General features: G+C 40.1%; 2 protein-coding genes across 4 annotated transcripts in view; one reads left to right on the top strand and one right to left on the bottom strand.

Moving 5' to 3' along the window:
* Dock11 (dedicator of cytokinesis 11) overlaps positions 1-22,348 on the top strand; it is a 181,867-nt gene that overhangs the window by 46,483 nt on the left and 113,036 nt on the right. For both annotated transcript variants that reach the window (XM_051178430.1, XM_051178429.1), the window contains exons 2-7: positions 4,087-4,203; positions 4,288-4,377; positions 5,347-5,429; positions 6,527-6,596; positions 7,205-7,300; positions 22,137-22,271. In XM_051178430.1, coding sequence (XP_051034387.1) covers positions 4,087-4,203; positions 4,288-4,377; positions 5,347-5,429; positions 6,527-6,596; positions 7,205-7,300; positions 22,137-22,271 — 591 coding nt within the window. The remainder of the gene's footprint in view (positions 1-4,086; positions 4,204-4,287; positions 4,378-5,346; positions 5,430-6,526; positions 6,597-7,204; positions 7,301-22,136; positions 22,272-22,348) is intronic.
* Klhl13 (kelch like family member 13) overlaps positions 1-22,348 on the bottom strand; it is a 585,186-nt gene that overhangs the window by 554,706 nt on the left and 8,132 nt on the right. The gene's annotated exons all lie outside the window — the stretch shown is intronic.

Below are 22,348 nucleotides of genomic sequence, written 5' to 3'. Positions count from 1 at the left end.
AGTGGGATACAGGTGCTAGTGCTTTCATAGCGTTGCAAATTGATCTTTAAATGAGCAGAACGACAGCACAGTACACTAAGATCACTACCAGCAAGTTATTTCAAAGGCGCTTAGGGCTCAGTGCATGAGAACTTGGAGATACAGATCACGTTGTTTTCTTTACCCTGGTGAAAACTGAGTAGGTTCCAGATTTAGGTTGACTGCTTTCTTGTCATTCCTTAAGAAGGCAAGACTGAAACATTTGCTCATTTCACTCCAGATTGTAGAAATGCCTTTGCCTTTTGTTTGACATTGTTATAGAATTGTATAGGCTCATGCAGTGGGGCCTTGCTGTTACTTGGACGATTAATAAAGTCATATTTATTATAATGCAGGTTTCTGGGGTTTTGAAGCCTTTGTAGGCTAATTAATGCACAAACTAAAAGGATAAATAACAAACATGGAAGAAAATCCATATTCTCTCCCTCCCTCTCTCTCTCTCTCTCTCTCTCTCTCTCTCTCTCCCTCTCTCTCTCTCTCTCTCTCTCATCTTCTCTCATTCTTTTATTGAGACAGAGTCTCTCTATGTAGCCCTGCCTGGTCTGGATCTGATTATGGGCCAGACTGGCCTTGAACTCATAGAAAAGCCAGCTGCCCCCCCCCCCAAGTACTGGGATTAAGGGCATGCTCAGCTTTCTTATTTTCATTACATTTAAAATATTTTATTGAATATTCATATATGTATATAATGTGTTTTGATCAAACACATCCTGCCCATGAAAAATCTGTAAGTGTGGTAAGAACTGTTGATTAGGTAACCATAGGAGTCTAACAATAGAATGACACACAAAAAAGCAAACTCAATAAAGGTTATGGTCTCGATTGCTGGGAAGAACTGCTGTTAAATCATAATAATACCCTATGTCTGACCTTTTCCTTATCTCTGATGACTTAATACCATTGGAAGGGAAAGATAGGGTTCCATGCCTCTGTTTTTTCCTCATAGAGGTGAAGCCTGCTTCACAGATCTAGTCTTCTGATAGGATAGTTGTTCAAACCCTTCCTAATGCTATGACCCCCCCCCCATGTTTTGGTGACTCCGGCTATACAATTATTTTCATTGCAACTTTATAACTTTAATTAAGCTTCTATTATGCAACATAATGCAAATACCTGATAGGCAGAATATCTGATGTGTGGCCCCTATAAAAAGGTCGTTCGATCCCAAAGGGATAGCAACCTCGCAGGTTGAGAACCACTGTCTTAGGGGAAAGTGTTGTGATACACGAGTAGTTCTTCTAATTTTTCTAACATTTTGCTCCCTGTGACAGAGGAAATGGAAATAAAGACTTGGAACGTTAGGTTGAGTCAGTTTGAAATGAAAAGTAAAACCTTTTTATGTTGCATGAACATATAACCTTTAAAACGTGGGGAAACTGTTGATTTCATTTTTAGGAGGCATGCAGTTTACATCTATACACATGATGCATTTTGACATAGGCTTTTTTATATTAATGTGACATGAGAAAGCCAAAAGAGGAATTCGTTTTTATGAGTTACTTGAAGCAGATACATGTGGAATTACTGCACATAATAATTAGTAGATGCTAATTAAATAAGTTAGACATTGACTATGAGGACTATATTTAATATATCCTGATTTTTTAACTTTGTGGTATTGAGAATTCAACCCAAGGCCTTTTCCAAACTAGTGATCTACTATTGAGATACACCCCAAACCATTTTTCAACATCTTTTTTTTAGACAGGGTCTTAGTCTTAGTAGGTACCTCTGGCTGACTGGGAATTTGCTATGTACACCAGGCTGGCCACAAACTGCTTCTGCCTCTGAGTGCTGGGGTTATAAGGCATGTACTACCATGCCCAGCTCATTTTTCAACATTTAAGTGATATATAAAACCATGGAAAGTGTATATACTAATGTGTGTCATGTAAAGTTAAAAATAAGTATATATCATGAAGTGTTGAAATCATTTTCAATATATTTATCTCTTTAAACATGTATCATTTATTTGTGGTGAAGGGTTAATATGTCACTGTATTTATTTATTTATTTATTTATTTATTTATTTATTTATTTGAGACAGAGTTTCTGTCCTGAAACTCAATTTGTAGGCCAGGTTGACCTTGAACTCACAGAGATCTTACTCTTGAATGCTGGGATTTAAAGGCATGTTTTCTAATCTTTTTAGATTAATTTTATCATTAACTTTTGTGTACAAGTGCTTTGCATCAAATACATGCCTGGTGCTGAGGAAATGCCGAGCCTCTGTGTGGGTGTTGGGCCCTTAGCAAGAACAACTACCCTTAACTGCCAAGACTTTCTCCAGCCCCGCTGTAATGCATTTTAAATCTGAAATTTCTTTATTCACCTTCTATTAGTACAATTTAAATAATTTCATTTAAATAAAGCATCCTTCTTAGAAATTACTAACATTCATTGTTTAAACAGTTAACACTTAATTGTTTAAAATACCTCACAGTTCATTCCATAATTAATGCTTGGATGCCTAGCAGGCGCTGGTGTTTTAGGTGCTCGGGTTATGGCAGCAAACAAATAACAGCTTTTCCTTGCCTCTGAGGATGAATCTTGCTGGAAGGGAAAGGTCGGACTTTAGCCCTTTCTCCTTTTACTCCTAATAGAGAAGAAGTTTGCTTCACAGGGCTCGGGTTTTCTACTGTGGGAAGCGCCCTGCCTTCGAATAGTCAGCGAGGTAAAAATAGATCACGGTATGCTCAGTGAAAGAAATGATAGGCAGGTGGGTAGTGGAACAATCCAAGTTCAAGACCTTCATGCGTTTCTGAGTGAGGGAGAGACTGCATGAGAGAATGACTGTAACTCTTTTCAGGCACAGACCTGGGCTTGCCTTTTGACTCTGAAGCTTGGCAAATTATTTAACCTGAGTTACGTCCGGGACTTTCTCAACTGTAATGTGGGGGAATCGATTACACCTATTTCATAGGCTGTTACGAGGATTGTACTAGGAAATATACAGAAAGTGTTTCCCTGTTGTATAGAAAGAGCTCAGGAGCGATTGGCAATTGATGGCTGCTGAGAGAGGACATAAGAGGCTGTCTTCAAGGACATAAGCCCTGAGAAGTCATCCATGCTCCCAGATGGTCCCGCACCCATGCACGTGTAGGCAGCACTAAGAGAAAAGCTGAGGGAAGTGGAGGGAGAGTATGGGTGTGGACCTCATCAAAACACATTATATATATGAAGGACTACTAAATACCATACTTGAAAAGGATCCAGTTGGCGATTTTATTATTATTTCTCCTCTTACTATGTCATATTATGATTTCTCAGCTTTATTGACCCCATTCTTTGTAACATGAGCCTCAGGCTGGTGCCCTACTATCAATGGCCAGCTCACTTAGGTGTCCTACAGGGGTCCACAGACTTTGCCTCCTGGAACCTCACCCTTTCAGGCCCTGTAAGCAGGATTAAGCATCTCCAAGCCTCATGCTTGCCCTAGCCAAGCTGGAATGTAATACACTCTTTGGATTGTGTATCTGTCAGGGAGGGTACTTATGTGTCAAGATTTTCTTCCCTTTAGTTACCCAGCAAATAATGCATGTTCACGAAATGACTAGCAGGCTTTTAAACATACCATTTCTGTTTGGCTTCAAACATATAGATACATAGAATATGGTGCTATATCTTTAGAATTCTTTTTTTAAAAATTAGTTTTATGTGCATTGGTGTGAAGGTGTCTGATCCCCTGGAAATGAAGTTACAGACAGTTGTGAGTTGCCGTGGGGGTTCTGGGAATTGAACCCAGGTCCTCTGGAAGAGCAGCCAGTGTTCTTAACTTAACCAGCCAACTCTCAAGCCCCATAGCCCATTGAATCTTATCTATAGCAAGGAGAGGTTTGTTTATGCCTGTGTTTAGTGTTCAGATGTGTCTGCTCTCTGTGTGTATGTACTTAAGAACAAGGCTTCTCTTATTAAAGTACCTTTATGTACTTAGTAACAACAATCTCCTTTTATGAAATAGGGTAGCTTTGCTACTCTGCACAGAGAGGAATTTCCCTCTTCTGGGTGTCTGACAGTAACGATTTATGTCTTTTGTCTCTTACAAAGGAAAAGGCCAAGGTAGTTGAACCCCTGGACTACGAGAATGTTATCACACAACGGAAAACGCAGATTTACAGCGATCCCCTCAGAGATCTGCTTATGTTCCCCATGGAAGACATATCTGTGAGTTCACAAGTGCTTTTTAAAAGAATAAGCACTTTATTTTCCAAGTCACTTATTAGAGCAAAAATGTGATTTGTTTTGTAGATTTCAGTGATTGGTCGTCAGCGCAGAACAGTGCAGTCTACTGTACCAGAAGATGCTGAAAAGAGGGCCCAGAGCTTGTTTGTGAAAGAGGTAAGGGGATCAATGGTTAGTCAAAGAACATGACTGTCATTTTTATTCTCTTATTATTTGTGTATGTGAGCGTGCATGTGTGCGTGTGCGCCTGAGTGAGTTTATGTGTGATATGTGTGTGCAAGTGACCATAGAGGCCAGAAAAGGCCACTGGATCCTCTGAAACTAGAGTAATAGATAAATCCCTTGATATTGGTTCAGGGAGCTGGAACTGGATCCTCTGCAAAAGCAGTGTATGTTCTTAACTGCTGAGACATCTTTCTAGCCATCCATCATGGGTTTTGGTATTAAAAAAATAGCTTATATATCTATGCATTTCAAATTTATTTTTATCAATTATCGAAAATGCTTTTTCCTTTATAATAAATGGGAAACAAAATTACTAAGCTTAATTAACCTATGTAATGGGTCTGTGTGATGTGAAGTTAAAACTTAAACATGAATAGCGCATGGTTTTGTTGTTACTTGTATGTATTTTTCTTTCCATTTGAGAGTTACGTCTTCAGGGACTTGAAGTCATAGCTTTCAACAGGACATATGAATTAGGCCTTGTTGTTTTCAACTGGCTAGAGAATCACACTTGATCTCCAAAGCAAGATCCCCATACCAAAGTTTTTCAACTCATTTAAAAAAGTCTGTGAGAGCTGGACGGTGGTGGCTGATGCCTTTAATCCCAGCACTTGGGAGGCAGAGGCAGGCGGATCTCTGTGAGTTCGAGGCCAGCCTAGTCTACAAAGCTACACAGAGAAACCCTGTCTCAAGAAATCAAAAAGAAAAACGTAAAAAGATTGTCAGTAATTCAGCAGACTTTGGCTTATGTGTTTGAGACGGGGACGTGCTATGCAGCCTAGGCTGGCTTTGAATTCATTATCCTCCTTCCTCCACCATTGTCAGCTCTGCCAGACTTTAAAAGTATTTCTTTGTATTCTTTTCTTATGTTTAAAATGAATGATTCCTATTTTCTTATAGTGTATTAAGACCTACAGCACAGATTGGCATGTGGTAAACTACAAGTACGAAGACTTCTCTGGGGACTTTCGGATGTTGCCATGGTAAGTTTTGAAGTCAAGGGGAGCAGGAGAATTATTATTATAATCATTATCATCATTGTTATTATTTGGCTTTCTAGAAACATCTTCTGAAACCGATGTTATAGTTTATAATAAGCCAAACTTGAAACAACAGCACATTTGGCTCGTGCACTATTTTGACTAGTTGAGTGTGTTTTATCTTTGCTTACTGACACTCTTCCCGATATGTGTGAGCTCACATACTTGGTGCATCCTTATAAGTCACAGAATAACCTTTAGTTCATTCTGGAAAATATAGGGAACCTTTTTCCAGTGGTGTCAGTGAAGAAGTCAGAAGCTATTTGATCAGCTTGACATCTGCTGATATACCTTGAGAGGAAAATCTCTGTCAGTGAAGTTGAACAAATGTCTTGAGAACACTGATCCAGGAGTCATGGTTTAAGTCATCTTTCTGCCATTTAATAACGGCCGAGTTTGGACTCACTCGCCCAATCAACCTGTTTGAGCTCTCCCATCTCCCTCCCCTATTTCTCCACTGTATGACTGCTTGTCTCACAGTATTTCATCTAGGAAACATGAAAAAAAATACTGAAGGAGAAACAAAACATTTGTGTAGCCCTGTATAGCTTTCAAAAATATTTTCCCAGGAAAGAAACTACTCACATTAGCAGCCCAGGTTCCCAAAGCAAACAAATGGGAGAGCCAGAATGATACCGTGTTGCTTTCTGACCCGTGAAAAGATAGAGAGTTCTGCCACTGCTAGCAGCCCTGGCATACGTTCCTTAGCAACTTCTGCTCTCCTTGACTCCTATCTGATCTCTGTTTTATCTTCACAGCTGGCTGCGTATGTGGGAGTCCATATATACAAATAATGCAGGGCCGAGGAGGTAGCTTAGTCAGGAGTTCTTGCTAAGCAAAAATCAAACAAGCAAACAGAAGCTGTCCGTGTTTACTTAGAATCAGGTCTACATTTGGGAAGAAGAGAGAGTACTTTTCCCATCTCTCCTCTTGCATTTTCTTGTTTTCCAAAGAATGAAGTCAACGTATTTAGCTCTTGTTCATTGGTGATGGTTGTGGATTGTGTTCAGTGTCTAAAGTAATTTTCTTTGAATTTTCAGCAAATCTCTGAGACCGGAAAAGATCCCTAATCATGTGTTTGAGATTGATGAAGACTGTGACAAAGATGAGGTAATGACTGAGTTAGCTGTATGCCTTTCTTCAAGGCTGCTTCTGCTGAAAGGATCCCAAAGGGAATTCCTTGAGGAAAGATGCTGAAACAAGTGGTTTTGAGTTATTTGTAGCCAGATCTCTAGCCAATGAGTGTTTCTCTAATTTAAAAAAGCGTGCATTTCCAAATGAGGTTTAGAAAATCTGTAGAGAAATGGGCAGTGATATGTATATAAATATGTTCTCTTGCCTGTGGGATAGGCTTAAAGAGTGACTTCTCTTGTGTTGGGCATGTGGCATGGTGATGTCATATGGACTTGCCTGCTTAGTACATCCTTCCTGGGACAGATGGTCTGGATGTCTGTGACATGTCAAAGTATAGTTTTGACTATTTGCTTATCAAGAAGATTTTCTTAAAAGGCATCTTGAACACTTCAGTAACTATTGAATGCCTACGGTGTTTATACCACTGGGTCTTTCAATAGACAATAATTTCAAATATTTATGGAGAGCAATAATTTTATGTTTAATGAAGAAATGAGACTAGGGCTAGTTTTGTGTCTACTTGTGTTGGTTAAATAAATGGTTGGGTGACTGCTATTTTATTGGTAGCTTTTATTCTGTTTCAGGATTCATCTTCTTTATGCTCTCAGAAGGGTGGTGTGATAAAACAAGGTTGGTTGCATAAAGCAAATGTGAACAGCACCATCACAGTAACCATGAAGGTAGGAAGTAGTTACTATATTATTCTATCATTGGAAGTGTATTGACATGTATAATGAATCTGGAGAAATGTTTATTTTCTAATGAACCCTTATAAAATCTTTTGTTTCAAATTAAAATGTAGAATAATAGGTTTCATTATGACTTTTAAAAATACATATACTATTATATTTTGTTCTCATATGTTCCCATACAAAAACAAAAAACAAAACAAAAAACCTTTAATGAAAGAATTTTTACAGATATATGGAGTTTTAAAACTCCAACCTCAGAACAAGTTTAGAAATGTTAATTTTTTAAAAAGACATGTATTGAAGTTCTTATTGTCTGAATAAGGGAACTTAAGAAGGAAGTTGTCATTTGAATGGAGAAAGTAGCTTGGCAGAAACAGGCGTCAGAGGCTCCTATGTAGAAAGGGATTTCACGAATGAATTTGTTGCTTATTAAATACTAGTGAGTGTTGGAAACATATAGATATCTAAGATAGGGGGTTCCTTGTGTTTAGCAACTTCACGTTTATGTTAGAAACATACCACATTAACTCCTACATAAAACAGTGCCTAGGGTAGTCAGAAGAGCCTAGTTAGAAAATAGTGAATTTCTGTAAGGGACTTGTAGGAAACAAAAACCAAGAACACCAAAAGGGACAAAGTACCACACAGAGCTTTGGATGCCTTACCTGAACTTGGATTTTGTTTGGGAGGCAGGGAAGTGCCATTGCAGTCCAGAGAAAGTACAAATGAAGTTCTCAACAAAGAAACACATTATATTCCATGATACCAAATATAACTGTTCGTTCAGATATTCAGTATAAAATCATGTGGTTTACTGAGGATGATTCATAGTTCCATTTAGTATGGAAGGTCATTCCAGCTTTCAAATAGCCTGAAAGCAGAAACCTTGGGTGTCTACCAAAGGAAGACTCAAATTCTATCTTAATTTAATATTTTGCCTGCTGCTTCCCTTTAGTGGCCATGTCCTGTTCTCACTTTCATTTTCTGGTGCCTAAGATAATGAATCCAAGTTGTAGTATATTTCCTATGTATCTGATGCATCTGAGCATGGGATTTTTTTTTCTCATGTGAGATAGTTAAGAGAATCCATTTACTGGGGGCTCAATGTGTGCCAAGCACCATACCAAGTTTATTTTGCATCTCATTTTTATATTCTACATTTGATCCCCATGACAGCCTTATGAAATAGGCACTATTATTATTATTATTATTATTATTATTATTATTATATTAGAGCTGTGGTAAATTAGGCACAGAGAACTCTGATGGCTACGCAGAGCTCCAGGGCTTGGGATATGGCTCGGTGGGTAAGGTGCTTGCTAGACAAGCTTGGGGGACCAAGTTTAGATCCCTAGTACTCCCATAAACAAAAAAAGCTGGGAAACATTACATTCAGATGTAATCACAACACGTGGGATGCTGAGACAGGTGGATCATGGCATTGCAGGCCAGCAAGTCAAATGAAACAGTGAGCTCCAGCTTTACTGAGAGACATTGTCTCAGAAAATAAAGTGGAAAGTGGTGTAGGAAGACATTCAATGTTGAATGCTAGCCTCTGCTTGTGAATGCACAGGGGAATACACCAGAGCATGCATGTCCCTATGTGTGTGTACCACACATACAAGTCAAAGAAAAGAAAAAGAGCCCCAAGTTGTCAGAAGTAGGATTTGCATGTCTGTCCTCCTGGCCAGTACATTGTTGTTCTCATTAGCTTAGTGCCATAAAACAGGTCCTATAAGTCATCCGGTTCAGATGCCCAAGAGTGAAAATTATAACTCAGTGAAGATTGTAAGAAAGTGCTTCTAGGGTTTTACACTTTTAAAAGGATAACATAACACACATACTTGAGGGTTACAATGTAAATTTTCAGGGTTACAATGTAAACTTTCAATACATGTATAATGCATAATGAACAGTGAATAGATCAGGATCATTGGCATATGCACCAGCCTAAATATTCATCACATTTGAGTGTGTGGGGGGGAGTGGTGTGTGTGTGTGTGTGTGTGTGTGTGTGTGTGTGTGTGTGTGTGTGTATGTATGGAAACATTTGAAATAATCTTTACTAGCTGTAGATTTGACTCAATTCCCCTCCCTTAACACTCTCAAAATATTAAACTGTTTAACCTGTACCTTAGGGTTAGCATAGCACTGAGGAAATATGCTATATAGAAAGCTAGATTCATAAGACTTTGGTAAGAAATTAATATTCACTAAGCAATTCACAAGATTTTTCAATTGTTTCTCAAATACCATTGAATTACATTTTGCTTTACTGACAACTTTTCATCTTCTTAAGAAGATATTATTTTAGGCAACGATTCAGTTGCCTGTAAAACAGTTCATGGTTTATACCTTCTTTCATAATTTTTAAAATACACGTTAATGTGGTAGCAAGACTAACGAATCCCCAAAGATGTCCTAATCCCTGGAACCTATAACTGTTTGCTTATATGACAAAAGGGAATTCAAGCTGCTAATAAGCCAACAGGGAGACAATTTTGACTCATCTGGGCAGAGCCAGAATGAGCACAGAGATGTAAAAGAGACGAGGAGGCAGGAAAGGAGAGTCAAGACAGAGAGATGTGAGTAGGCGCAGGGCCAGGGGGAGATGCCATGTGGCTAATTTTGAAGCTGGAGAAAGGAGTCACAGCCCAAAGACAATGGTCATCCTCTAGAAGGTAAAAGGAAAGCAAAAATGGACACTCCCCTACATATACCAGTCAGACTTCTAACAACAGAACCATAATGTAGTAAATCTGTGTTTTTTCAAGCCATCACGTTTGGCATAATTTATTATAGCACTAGAAAACTAATACAGTCAGCCAAAGATTGATTGTTCAGCTTGGCTGTTATCTATCTCTGAGGATGAAACTCCTACACTTACAGGGGCCAGGGAGGAGCCATAAATTCATGGAGAGGATGGTAGATCTGAGGTAACCTGATGAGCACATGGGGGAGGTGAAGAGGTCAGTTGCTACCACTTGTCAGGAACATTGGCCTGTCCTGTTGAGCTAAGTTCTTTGCTTTGTCTCTTTTTATTCCCAGCGGCTCATATATTAACCTCTTTTTTCTTTTACTTCTCTCCCCCCCCTCCTCCTCTGTCTTTCCTTCCCTTCCTTTCTCCTTCCCTTCTGCCCTCTCTCCTCCTCCCCTTTCTCTGTGCAATACAATTTCTATCTAATTCTTTTCCTTTTGTTTGTTATTTTTGAGATAGGGTCTCGTGTATCCCAAGCTACTCTCAAACTTGCTATGTAGCTGAGGATGAACATGAATTTCTGGTCTTCCTGCCTCCGAGCTCAGGGATGGTATATGGGGATTCATGCATGCTAGGTACACACACACTCTATCAAATGAGTTGTACCCCCAGCCTGTTGTTTTTCTTAAAACCTCTATAAAACGGTAGAAAGAGGAAAGAAAAAGAAGACAAATTGGCGACACAGCTTTTTAACACAATCATTTTGAAACATAAGGGACATGATGAGGTTTGGGAGTTATTTCTGGTTATAGGATTTACTTGTCCTTACCCTCATCTTCTATGGGTTGGAGATATCTATTTGGAATTTTGTTGTTGTTTTGTTTGTTTGTATTTTGAGACAGGGTTTCTCTGTATTGCTTTGGTGCCTGTCCTGGAACTTGCTCTGTAGACCAGGCTGGCCATGAACTCACAGAGATCTGCCTGCTTCTGCCTCTCAAATTTTGGGATTAAAAGCGTGTGTCTCCACAGTAAAATTTTGCACGTTAAGCATATATCCTGTACTTTCTGCTTTCAGCTCTTAAGTCAAAGCATTGCTATTGTATTTGGGTATCTGCCAAACCTAGAATGGGCGTGAGAGGAAGTATCAGCCAGAACTTTCTGAGAGATCTGACAAAAGTTTCTTTATCCTGTATGGAATGAAGCATTTTCATGATTGTGCTATTGTACACTTCGACATTCATGGGCTTCGTTGTACCTGGAGTGTTTCCTCATATTGTTTTATTCTGTTGCTTTCTCCAGGAACATAAGGGCTATGAGGGTGTGTGGCAGAGGACTGGAAATGGTAGTGGTCTTGAAGTTGCTAAATCAGGGGTCCTGTCCTGGGAAGCAAGCCATACCGAGGGTGTAGACCTTGAAACCTCAGCTGCCCTTTCGCAGGGTGGGGAGAAGTTCTTCTGGAGTTTGCGTGGGTTCAGGTATAATAAGAGATAAGTGCCCACGGGTTAGCTGAGCTCTTTGCAGTAGTGGCAACAGAGGCATAACTAAAGCCCAAAGGCTGACAGAGTTAGAGGTGTGCAGGAAGGGCATTTTCTGTTTGTTTCCAATATGGGAATCTTCCAAATAAAATCTCAGTCTCATTAGCAAGTGGGAAGATGTTTCAGGTGAGTTGTTGTTTAAGGAATTGTCCATGTCTTTGGGGCTGGTTTATCCTGGGGGCAGTTGGAGTTCCAAACCTGATGGGGCTTCCTTCTATACTGGTGTGAAGTAGTGGGAGCTTCAGCAGCTAGCACCACGGTGCCAGAGCTCCAGAACTGACTCCAGGAATCTTTTCTTATCGGCAAATTCATGCTTTGAGAGTCTTTGAAAACTCCCTACAGCCAGGAAGCTGCCTCAGAAGGCTGTAGGTATTAATCATGACTCATTGGCAAATAACAGCCCGTGGAAGCCAAGCTCCTTTCTTCATATTTTAATTTGAGTCTCCATGATGGGCTGTGGCTTGACACCAACCTGCATATCCCTTTGTGGCTGGCAATGTGCTTCTTCAACCAAGTTATGTATTCATTTTTTTTTTAAAAATAATTTTAAAATATACCCACCAAAAAATTATGAATTAAAAAAAATGCTGTTGCAGTAGCTGAGTCTGGTGACATTGGCTTGTAATCCCAGCTCTCATAAGATTGCAGTAGGTGGGTAGACTCAAGGCTAGACTGGGATATACGGTGAAATGGTGCCTCCTTTAAGATGTTTGAAATGATGTACAGTAACTGCAGCTTTCTATAAACAAGTTTGAGTCTTTCTCCTAGACCTTTGAGTTGTCAGGAGCAAGAGAGTCAAAGAACAAGGAAAGGAGAAAAAACAAACAAACAAAAAACAAACTAGAATCATGACTGAAGATGTCAAAGGAAAACAAAAAAGGATCGGACTTGCCCAGCATCATCCAAGCTCATCTAGGAAAAGAACCAGAAGACTGTTCATTTATGTGATCATTTGAGCAAGCAACCATGCAGCCTAATGCAACATTAGCAACACAGCCAATGCAATTTCTGCACGGACTACTTTCAAAAACTAAACCTCCTGTGGTGCCTGCCAGAACTCTGCCAGGGCATTCCATTCCATTTTCCCCAGTGTACTGTACCCTCCTCTCCCACCCAGCCCAGAACAGTGAAGTTGTAGTCAGTACCATTACATTCACTGCAATTGTCATTATCTCCCCCAAAGTGCTTTCTGGATAACCTCATTATCCACCAACAAAGTATCCCTGAGACATCCAGGCGGTGGGAGAGCTGTTAATGATATATCTAGCTTCACAGGGAGACAGTCACTTCACAGAGTCACAGTGCCCAAGCACTTCCTCTCCCTGAAGAGGATGCTGGCTTCATACAGCTCTTGAAAAGGCGCTGATTGTTGTCTAGGCACAGTGACCGTTCCTTGTAAGTTGCCTTCTTGTCAGCGGCTGTGTGAAGACAGGACCAGCTTTATTACAGGGAGCCATTTCCGCAATGTTTGCTTTCGAGTTAGTGAGAACCCATCCCACTACCCCTTCCAATTCCTGGAAAAGGACTGGAAAGAAGCTGAAGATAATCATAATGAGAATACAGCATCTCTTAGACAGAGACTGTAGTCCTAAGAAGAGCTTACTCGGTTGCACTCTTTCCTAAGAAGCCGGTTGCAGTCTTTCCTAAGAAGCCGCTAGAGACATCTGCTTTATTCAACTTGTTCTCTATCACTGAGAAAAAAAAAATTAATGTGCACTAGATAACTGTGCTATCGGGCATGACCTTCCCCTGGTATTTAGAACTATTTTTCCTAAGGAATATAATGATATATGGAATAAGGAAAAAATTTGATCTTCAGAGTGGTTTTTAGTTTAAAAGAGTTGCACATTCTTGGCTAAGCCTCAGGACACCCACCTTTGTGCATCTTCTTGGCTCAGTTTGATCACATTCCTTAGGCTCTCTACTCCCCATCCGCAGCAATTAAATGTTGAAGTGCCTTGCTGTGTTATCGGGGTTGCAAGTTCAACTGCCTGATGTATGACTCATTTCTGGTGCCCTTTCTTTTTTTTTCCCTACAAAAGAGAGCTATTTGTTATACATCCAGAGTCCAAAAGTCCATATTACTCTTTGATTGTTAAAGGAGAATTCTCTTCTTGGTAGGGGGAGAACAGCAAATCAAAAGAGGGTTTCATCCAAGAAAGTACATACACTGTGAAAGCAATTGCTGGGAGTTCAAGGTCACTGTGTGTATTGGAACAAGGAGTATAAGACCTATTATTTTGACTTTCCCCCTCCATTTTTATGCTCTAGTCTACTAGACTGCATCTTATAGTAAATAATATGGATTGATACTTGTTTGTCATAGGCAGGGGGTTTCTCACTAATTTGTTTTTCCGTTTTGTTTCCTCTCATTTGGTGGCTGGTGCTCAAAACCTGCTTCTTAAGTGCCAGACACTCCTAGAAATCATCAAACCCATCACCAAACATACAAGGACTACCTTAGTGCATGAAATTAGTGATCTGGAAGGTAGACAGAAGTACCACCTTAGGGCTCAGGACCCCTTTGGAGATGTGAGACACACAATAAAAGTAATTAATTATTTAGTGTTTGTCCAGATACCAACTGCATGAACATGGAGTCTGAGATAGCCAGGCCTTGAAGGAAGGGTGTCCCAAAGGCGAATATGAGTGTGGCTGTGCTACACAGAGAGCACAGACCAGATGAGGTCTTGTAGCCATGCTAAGTTAAGTTGATTTATTCCCCAGTACCCTTCTGTGCCTCAGTTTCTTGTTTGTGATGTGGTGATGAAGGTAGTAGTGACCGCACCAAAAGTTGTCTATAAGGATTAACTGACATGAGCAAAGGACTTAGTGTCATTAAGACAGAAAGCATGCCAGTTGTTATTTTATATTATGAGAATTATGTTAAATCCGGATCCGATGACATGTGATCATGAGAATGCAAGAAATGTGATACCATCCAAATTTAAGCATGTTGGTTCTTTCCTGGAGCCCAGTACTTGGAGATTGGGGCAGGAATATCACATTGAGATTGAGGCCAGTTGGGGCAGCAGAGTGCGACCCTGTCTCAAAAAAAAAAAAAATTAAATAAATAATAAAAAGGAGGAAGAAGCGAATGAAACAGGAGGGAAGACCAGAAGGAAGTTGAGCAAGGCCATTGTTGTTGAAATAAGTCTGAGAAAATAATGTGTCTGCAATGATAAGGGAAGATTGTAGCCACCCTTTTTTATGTTTTGCTTCAAATTAGTTTAAAAAAATTCCAGTGCTTGCCTATGATGGAATTATTCAACTTTGTTTCCCCCTAGTTTCATATAATGTAGAATCATGAAGTCTATTAAAACATGATAGGCGTATAAAATGATATGGAGAGAGGTAAGTGACAGGTTGCCAACCTTCTGGAGGGGGTTAAGTTCTTGCCATTCTAGTATAATTAAATGTAAGTCAGTTTTCGTATAAAGTCTTGGGATTTTCTTCTCCACGACCTCTTCCATGTTTGCTTAGAACAGTTCTGAGACTCAGCATAGCCCTTGCCCCCCCCTTTCTTGTGAGGCAAGAGTTTCATAATGCAGCCCTAGGCTGTTCCTGAATTTGTGATCCTCCCACCCCTGTCTCATGAGTGCTAAAACCCCTCCTGCTTTCTCCCTTTCAGCACTATCCTGGCCATTCTGTTTAGTTTAACGCATCAGTTAAATAGACACCCCACCCCCCCACACACACCTCATTTCTTCTTTGCTGCTGTTCCTCCTACTGTGTCCCTTAGCCTTCAGAGCATTCCTTCTTAAGGCTTCTTGTTCCTATAATATAGAAGAAGTAACTACTCTCTAGGCAATACACATAGCCAGACACTCTTGTGGTTTGTTATGTAAGATAATAAAAGGTGTTCCTAATTGGAAGGCAGGGTAGTAGGTACTCTACCTTTGCTGCTTTGTCTTCCATCTTTGATGCAAATGAGTGACAAATGGCCTTTGTGCCTGACCCAGAAGAGGTCCAAAAGGTTACTGTCCCAACATCTCAGGTGCTTGAAAAGAGTTGGCATGACCTGAGAATCAGCTCTATAGCTGGCTGTGTGGCTTACTCTCCTGAATAGACTCCTCTTCGGGATCCATGCTTCTCATTAAGTAAGATGGATAATTGCCATCTGTGTTTACTGTCTAGGACAAATAATAAAGGCAAGGAGGATGAGAAGGAGGTTGGTGTTAACAGAGAAATATTCTATTGAATGAAACCTATGATGATATGTTGAAGGGTGCGTTTCCCTTCGATAGCTCAGCTGGTAAAGCGGATGAAAGTAGATAATATGTTGGAGGATAAATTATTCATTTTTCCTTTTGAGTTATAAGCATTATTTTGAACTCAAAGCAATTTTCTAAAGAGGTAGATGAATGAGGTGGGTTTGGATAGGATTCATGCTGCAGAAGAATGCTACAATGTTTATAGGTACTTAGGCTGAAAGAGTTCCTTTGGGGTTCTTCAGTATTACATATAAAGCAGTGTAGCTTGAGCAGCGTGATGTGATGTCCAGTTCCTGGCTCAGGAGATGGTTCATTTGGTAAAGTGCTTGCCCTTCAAGTATGAGGAACTGCATATCATCCCTCAGAACCAATGTATAGAAGCCAAGTGCTGCAGTCCTTGTAATCCCGCCATCAGGAAGACAGAGACAGGAGGATCATGGTGCTTGCTGGTCAGCCAATCCAGTCACCTCTGGGAGATTCAGGTTCACAGAGAGACCCTGCCTCAAAGTATAAGATAAAGAGCAATTTAACACACACACACACACACACACACACACACACACACACAGAGGTCCATGTGCAGTGATCAGGCACCATGTTCTAACCTATGGTAGATATGTTATTTATTTAAAATTTATTCTTATTATTACTATTTGGTTTGTCTTTTGTTGTTGAGATAGGGTATCATGTAGCCAAGACTGACATCAAACTTTTGATCCTCCTGCCTTCACCCCCAAGTGCTAGGATTACAGATTTGTGCCACTATGCCTGGAAATTTTTAACTATTTCATAGTAAGCATATGAATTACATGTTAATGGTATCATAATGTGAATTTTTGAAGCATACATACATTTTGTTATGTTTAAATTAGTTTGAACATATGTACTCATTTATCATTTTTTATTGTGAAAACTTCCTTGCTTTTTTGAAGTGTACAGTGCATTGTCATTTTTGATCACCTGATTATGCAGTAGCACCCAGAGCTGCTGCTTCCTCTGTCACTGCCATTGATGAATGCTTTGCACCTTTTACAGCTTATATTTGGATTTAACGGGTGTAGGAAGCCATTGCAGGGTTGGGAAGAGATGCTGTTTGTGGATGCCATAGGATTCTGATGCCAGTTTAATTAAGTAGTGACCACTGTGAATTTAAGTGTTCTTATCCCCTCTGTTAGGTAAAATGTGGGTGGATATATATCCTCAGGTAAGAGTAAGATAGTTATCAATTGATTTCAAAGGGTTGGAGACCTTTCAATGAAAGTTATGATGTATAATTATTATTTTGACACCCATATTCTTCCTGAAATGTAACAAAAAGATATTTACCTGTATCTTAAACACCCACATCTTGGATGTTTTGAAAATTTCTTCTTGGTTCTGATTTAGGATGCTACTTTCTTCTTTGTAACAGGAACCTACAACTTCCCAGAAGTTAAAACCTAACATACCAGTGCTAGAGAGATGACTCAGAGATAGAGAAATGGCTCAGAGGTGGAGAGATGGCTCACAGGTAGAGAGTGATGGCTCAGAGGTAGAGAGTGATGGCTCAGAGGTAGAGAGTGATGGCTCAGAGGTTAAGGGTTCTTGCTGCTCTTGCAGGACCCAGATGGCAGCTCCCAACCACTGTAACTCCAGGTCCAGGGACCTGAGTCTCTCTATTGGCCTCCATGGGCACTAAGCATGCAAGTGGTACACATACATACATTAGGCAAAATGCTCATACACATAAAAATAATTTACAAATAATTAAAAAGCAGATACATCATTGAATTCTAGAATGAGAAAAGACCATAGCCATCTCCTGATCTGTTGTTCATTTACAAACTGATTTCTACACCGGGGTGACTCAAAAACAATTCCTAAGCCACCCACAGTGTCACACCCATGTAGTCTCAACTACCCTGGTATCTGAGGCAAGAGGATCAATTGAACCAGGAATAAAAGGACATCCTGAGCAATGCAAAAAAGAGCAAACAAAAAAGTTCTTTGCTGTGCAAACATTGTGCTTCTAGTATATGGTCCATCTCAGGTGTAAGTGTGTTTGTGTGTGTTGGGGGTGACTGTCAGCCTGGGAAAGCTAATGTGTAACTTGTTCAGTGAGCATCTAAGGTATGGTCCATCTCACGTGTAAATGTGTTTGTGTGTGTTGGGGGTGACTGTCAGCCTGGGAAAGCTAATGTGTAACTTGTTCAGTGAGCATCTAATGTACGGTCCATCTCATGTGTAAATGTGTTTGTGTGTGTTGGGGGTGACTTCAGGCTGGGAAAGCTAATGTGTAACTTGTTCAGTGAGCATCTAATATATGGTCCATCTCATGTGTAAATGTGTTTGTGTGTGTTGGGGGTGACTTCAGCCTGGGGAAGCTAATGTGTAACTTGTTCAGTGAGCATCTAATGTATGGTCCATCTCATGTGTAAATGTGTTTGTGTGTGTTGGGGGTGACTGTTAGCCTGGGAAAGCTAATGTATAACTTGTTCATGTTCAGTGAAATGATTTGTGAAAAATGATCCCTTAGATCACCTGTTCTGGTCCGGTCATGTTACAAGTGAGGACTGAAAGAATCAGCCTCAAGGACAATGTCCCAGGGGATCCTGGATGAGGGTCTGGATCCTCTGCCTTTGAGGCATGCGCTCCTTCTAAGTGCTCTTTCAGCAAATGTTCTTTGTGATCTGTGAACTAGCTACAGTGTCTCTGTGAGGGGTAATTGTCCTGTTACAGGGAGTGATTTCCTATCATTTCACATCCCTTTGCTAATCTTGGAAGTGGTGGCTGCTGCAGAATGTCATTGCTTAGTGAGACAGCTGTATGTGAAAGCATTTGTGCAGACTGTAACTTGACTCTGGGCCACAGATGTTTTGCTCTGTGTCATTCCTTCTCTGTCCTCTCTTTGTGGTTTACTGTAGGCTTTGACAGCAGACTTGGCCAGCTGTATCACTGAATCTATACACTTTGAGTTTTAGATTTGGTCACAGTTAAACTTTGAGTTGTCGCAAGGTTTTTAAATCACATTGATTTTTTTTTTCCTAGAAGATATATTGATTTTTGTCATAACTTTTAAAAAGTTGCACAAATTCTCAATGCTCAGTAAATTATTCATTTGTATATAAGTTTAGGTTTTCTGGTTCCACTATTTTATTGAGATGTGAACCATTGTCACGAAAATACATAAATGTAAATAATGTCATCACTGATTTTGTTGTTTGTTTTTGAGACAGGGTGTCATATAGCCCAGACCAGCCTTGAACTCACTGCATAGCCAAGGAAGGCCTTAAACTTATCCTGATTCTTCTGTCTCCTGAGTACTGGGATTACAGGCATGTGCCAACCTGCCTAGATATAGTAATCATTTTGTTTAACATTTTATTGCACATTAATATAGATTTCTTTCTATACACTTAAACATGTGTCAATCAAATATGCATTATATACATTATATTATAATGGTGTAAGTATATTATTATAGTAATACTCGAACACCTCCAATCTGAAAAATCCCAAATTCATTGGCTTCAGATTTTTAGTTTAAGAATGTAATATAAAATGCTTCTCTGACCCTAAGCACTTCAGTTAAATGCTACCCAACTTGTATATAAATATACAAAAGACATAAATGCACATACAAGTACACTCTCTGTATTTCTGCATCTCAGTAAAGTAACATTTACAAGCTGGTGTTTTCTGCTTGCTCCTCCTTCTGTTTATGCCATATAGCCCATATGCTGCTACCTGAAATAGAAGCTGTAGCATTTATCAGTCTGACTTGGCAAGGGGTCCCTCATGCTAGTACATTTCTGTATTCATTCACAAATATATGATACTTAAGCAAGTCCAAAATGTTTGTAAGCATTATTAGTATTTTACTGTTTTCTAAAATAAAATACATAACACATCTATATAATTTTACTTGTTCATGCTACAGAGAAATAAATTGTTGGGTTTCAAGATGCTTTGGCAGGAATGATTGTGTCAAATAATGCTCTTTTCATGATTAAAATCCTTTAAATCACTAGCCTACAATTCACGCTGCCAGACAAACTAGGATACAAAGAGGAACCTAAGAGATTCATACAAGGTCCCTCACAGAAGGGGAAAGGAACAAGATCTCCTGAGCATTTTGGGAGCGGGGTAGGGGCAGTGAGTGGAGAGGGAATTAGGAGAAAGAGAAGGGGAGGAGAGGAGAACATGTGGGACCAGGAAGATTGAATTGGGAGACAATTAGACAAGAGCAAAAAAAGAGATACCATAATAGAGGGAGCCATTATAGGTTTCAAGAGAAAACTGACCCTAGAGAAATGTCCAGAAACCTACAAGACTGGCCCCAACAAACAATCTGAGCAACAGTAGAGAGGCTACTTTATATACCCTTCCCTGGTTATGAGATCAATAACATATATGTTATCATAGAGCCCTCATCCAGTAGCTGATGGAAAGAGAAGCAGACGCCCATAGCTAAATACTGAGCCAAACTCCTGGGATCCAATTGCAGAGGGAGGAGTGATAAGAAAAGGGGTCAAGACCAGGCTACAGAAACCCACAGAGACAGCTGACCTGAACAAGGGGGAGCTCATGGGCCCCAAACTGACAGCTGGGAAACCAGCATTTGTCCAACTCAGACCCCCTGAACATGGGTCTCAGTTAGAAGGCCTGAGCAGTCTAAGGGTCCTCTGACAGTGGCACCAGGATGTATCCCTGGTGCACAAAAGGACTTTGGGAGCACATTCCCCACGGAGGGATACTCCCTTAACCTAGAGGCAGGAGAGAAGCCCTAGTCCCTACTCCAAATGACTTGACAGATTTTGATGACCCTTCCTGGAAGGCATCACCCTCCCTGTGGAGTAGGGGAGGAATGGGAGGGAAAGGGGGAGAAAGACCTGGGATCAATATGTAAAATAAGAAAATTAATTTAAAAATTCCTTTAAATATCACATCAAAAGTTATATTGGATGATCACATGGGTGACTGCAAATGGCAAGCTAAATCTTAACCAACTTTTGTGAGTAAGACATTGTCCAAAGCCTGTGTTTCCTCAATAATCACTCGGAGTCTGTTTTCCTGTTTCTGTTACCATTCTCATTCTGGAGTGGTTTTAGACCCACTATCGTGGGGAATTATGACTGGAGTAAGTTTTACTTTCACTATGATACATGCTTGACACAGCTTATAGTTTCTGGCCCATTGGAAAAAAATCATAGAAACATCAAAGTGTTTGTAATCCTCTTTGCTCACTCTATTCATTGTGTCCTATGGGAGCGTTTTTGAGGGAGAGACAAAGGGACACCATGAAGGAATTCGGGTAGTCTTCCTTCCTTTCCTTGTTCCTGTGTGCTTCCCTCTGTGTCCTAGCTACTTCCATCTCTGAGCGCTGTCCTGTTGGACCTATTGATTCAAACTTCAGCACTGAAGGTATTTGACAATTGGTGAGGCATCTGATGATTGTCTCTGCTTCCCTGGGAGGAAGCTGTGAGGTTTTCAGGAGCAAGAGCCCTGGTCTACTGTAAGTGTTTTATGCTATGAAGGCGATGTAAATGTGTATGTATAGTGGGACATTCACTTTGTCTCCTTCTGTGGCACCGACCACACCCATTGGGGGTGGAGCCAGGGGCGGAAGTGACCTGGGGAACTAAGTCGGAGGAGGTCTCTTGCAAGCGGCATGGGGACAGGAGGACTTCCAGAGGAATTCTTGGAAGCAGGAACCTGTTGGTGTTCACCTGTCTATGTTGTGAGTTATTTCTCCCAGAATAAACATCTGTTCATTCTAATTGTTTATCCTGATCCTTATGAAACCGCGATATGTATGCCTTTTAATATTTGGGTTTGTGGTGATAAAACAAAATTGGAAAAGATCCAGTTGTGGCTTGCAGTTTGATGGAAAAAGACGCTGGATTAATAGGCCAGTGGTTCAAATGTAAAAGTGCTTTATACATTTTAAAGTGTTAAATATTCACCATTCTATTTGATTATCTAAGGGTAAATTACTTGACTTGATAGTATCGTTAAAGAAATAAGCAAAGTTAAGCATAATTCTTATTTATTTTGTGTGTGTGTGTGTGTGTACCTGACTGTGTATGTATGGGTACATGCTTGCCAGAGTACATGTGTGGATATCATAGGACAACTTTCAGGAGTTTGTTCTTTCCCCCCGCCCCCCCATGTGAGCCTTGGGTGTCAAACTCAGGTGCACTGGCTTGGTGTCAACTGACTTAACCTGCCAAGCCTTCTCACCAACCCAGAAACCTGATTCTTAACAATTTCTTGAGATTGTCTGGCAATTGCTCAGATATGGTGGCTGGCAAGTTGTTTAAGGTTTTTATTTCAAATAAACCGTCCTTCTTCTATGAGTATATGTTACAAGTGAGTTTTTGCTGCATTTCTTCTAGGTGTTCAAGAGACGGTACTTTTACTTGACTCAACTTCCTGATGGTTCATATATTCTCAATTCTTATAAAGATGAGAAAAATTCCAAGGAGTCTAAAGGTTGCATCTACTTGGACGCCTGCATTGATGTTGTTCAGGTAAGGCCATTGCAGTGATCATTCTTTCTCTTTCTCCAAGCCAGTTGTTGATGAAGTATTATAAACCTGAGAATTCT

Source organism: Phodopus roborovskii, unplaced genomic scaffold (assembly GCF_943737965.1).
Source record: "Phodopus roborovskii unplaced genomic scaffold, PHOROB, whole genome shotgun sequence".
Classification (NCBI taxonomy): domain Eukaryota; kingdom Metazoa; phylum Chordata; class Mammalia; order Rodentia; family Cricetidae; genus Phodopus; species Phodopus roborovskii.
The sequence above is the reverse complement of the archived record's forward strand: the minus strand, read 5'-3'. Positions and strand labels throughout refer to the sequence as shown.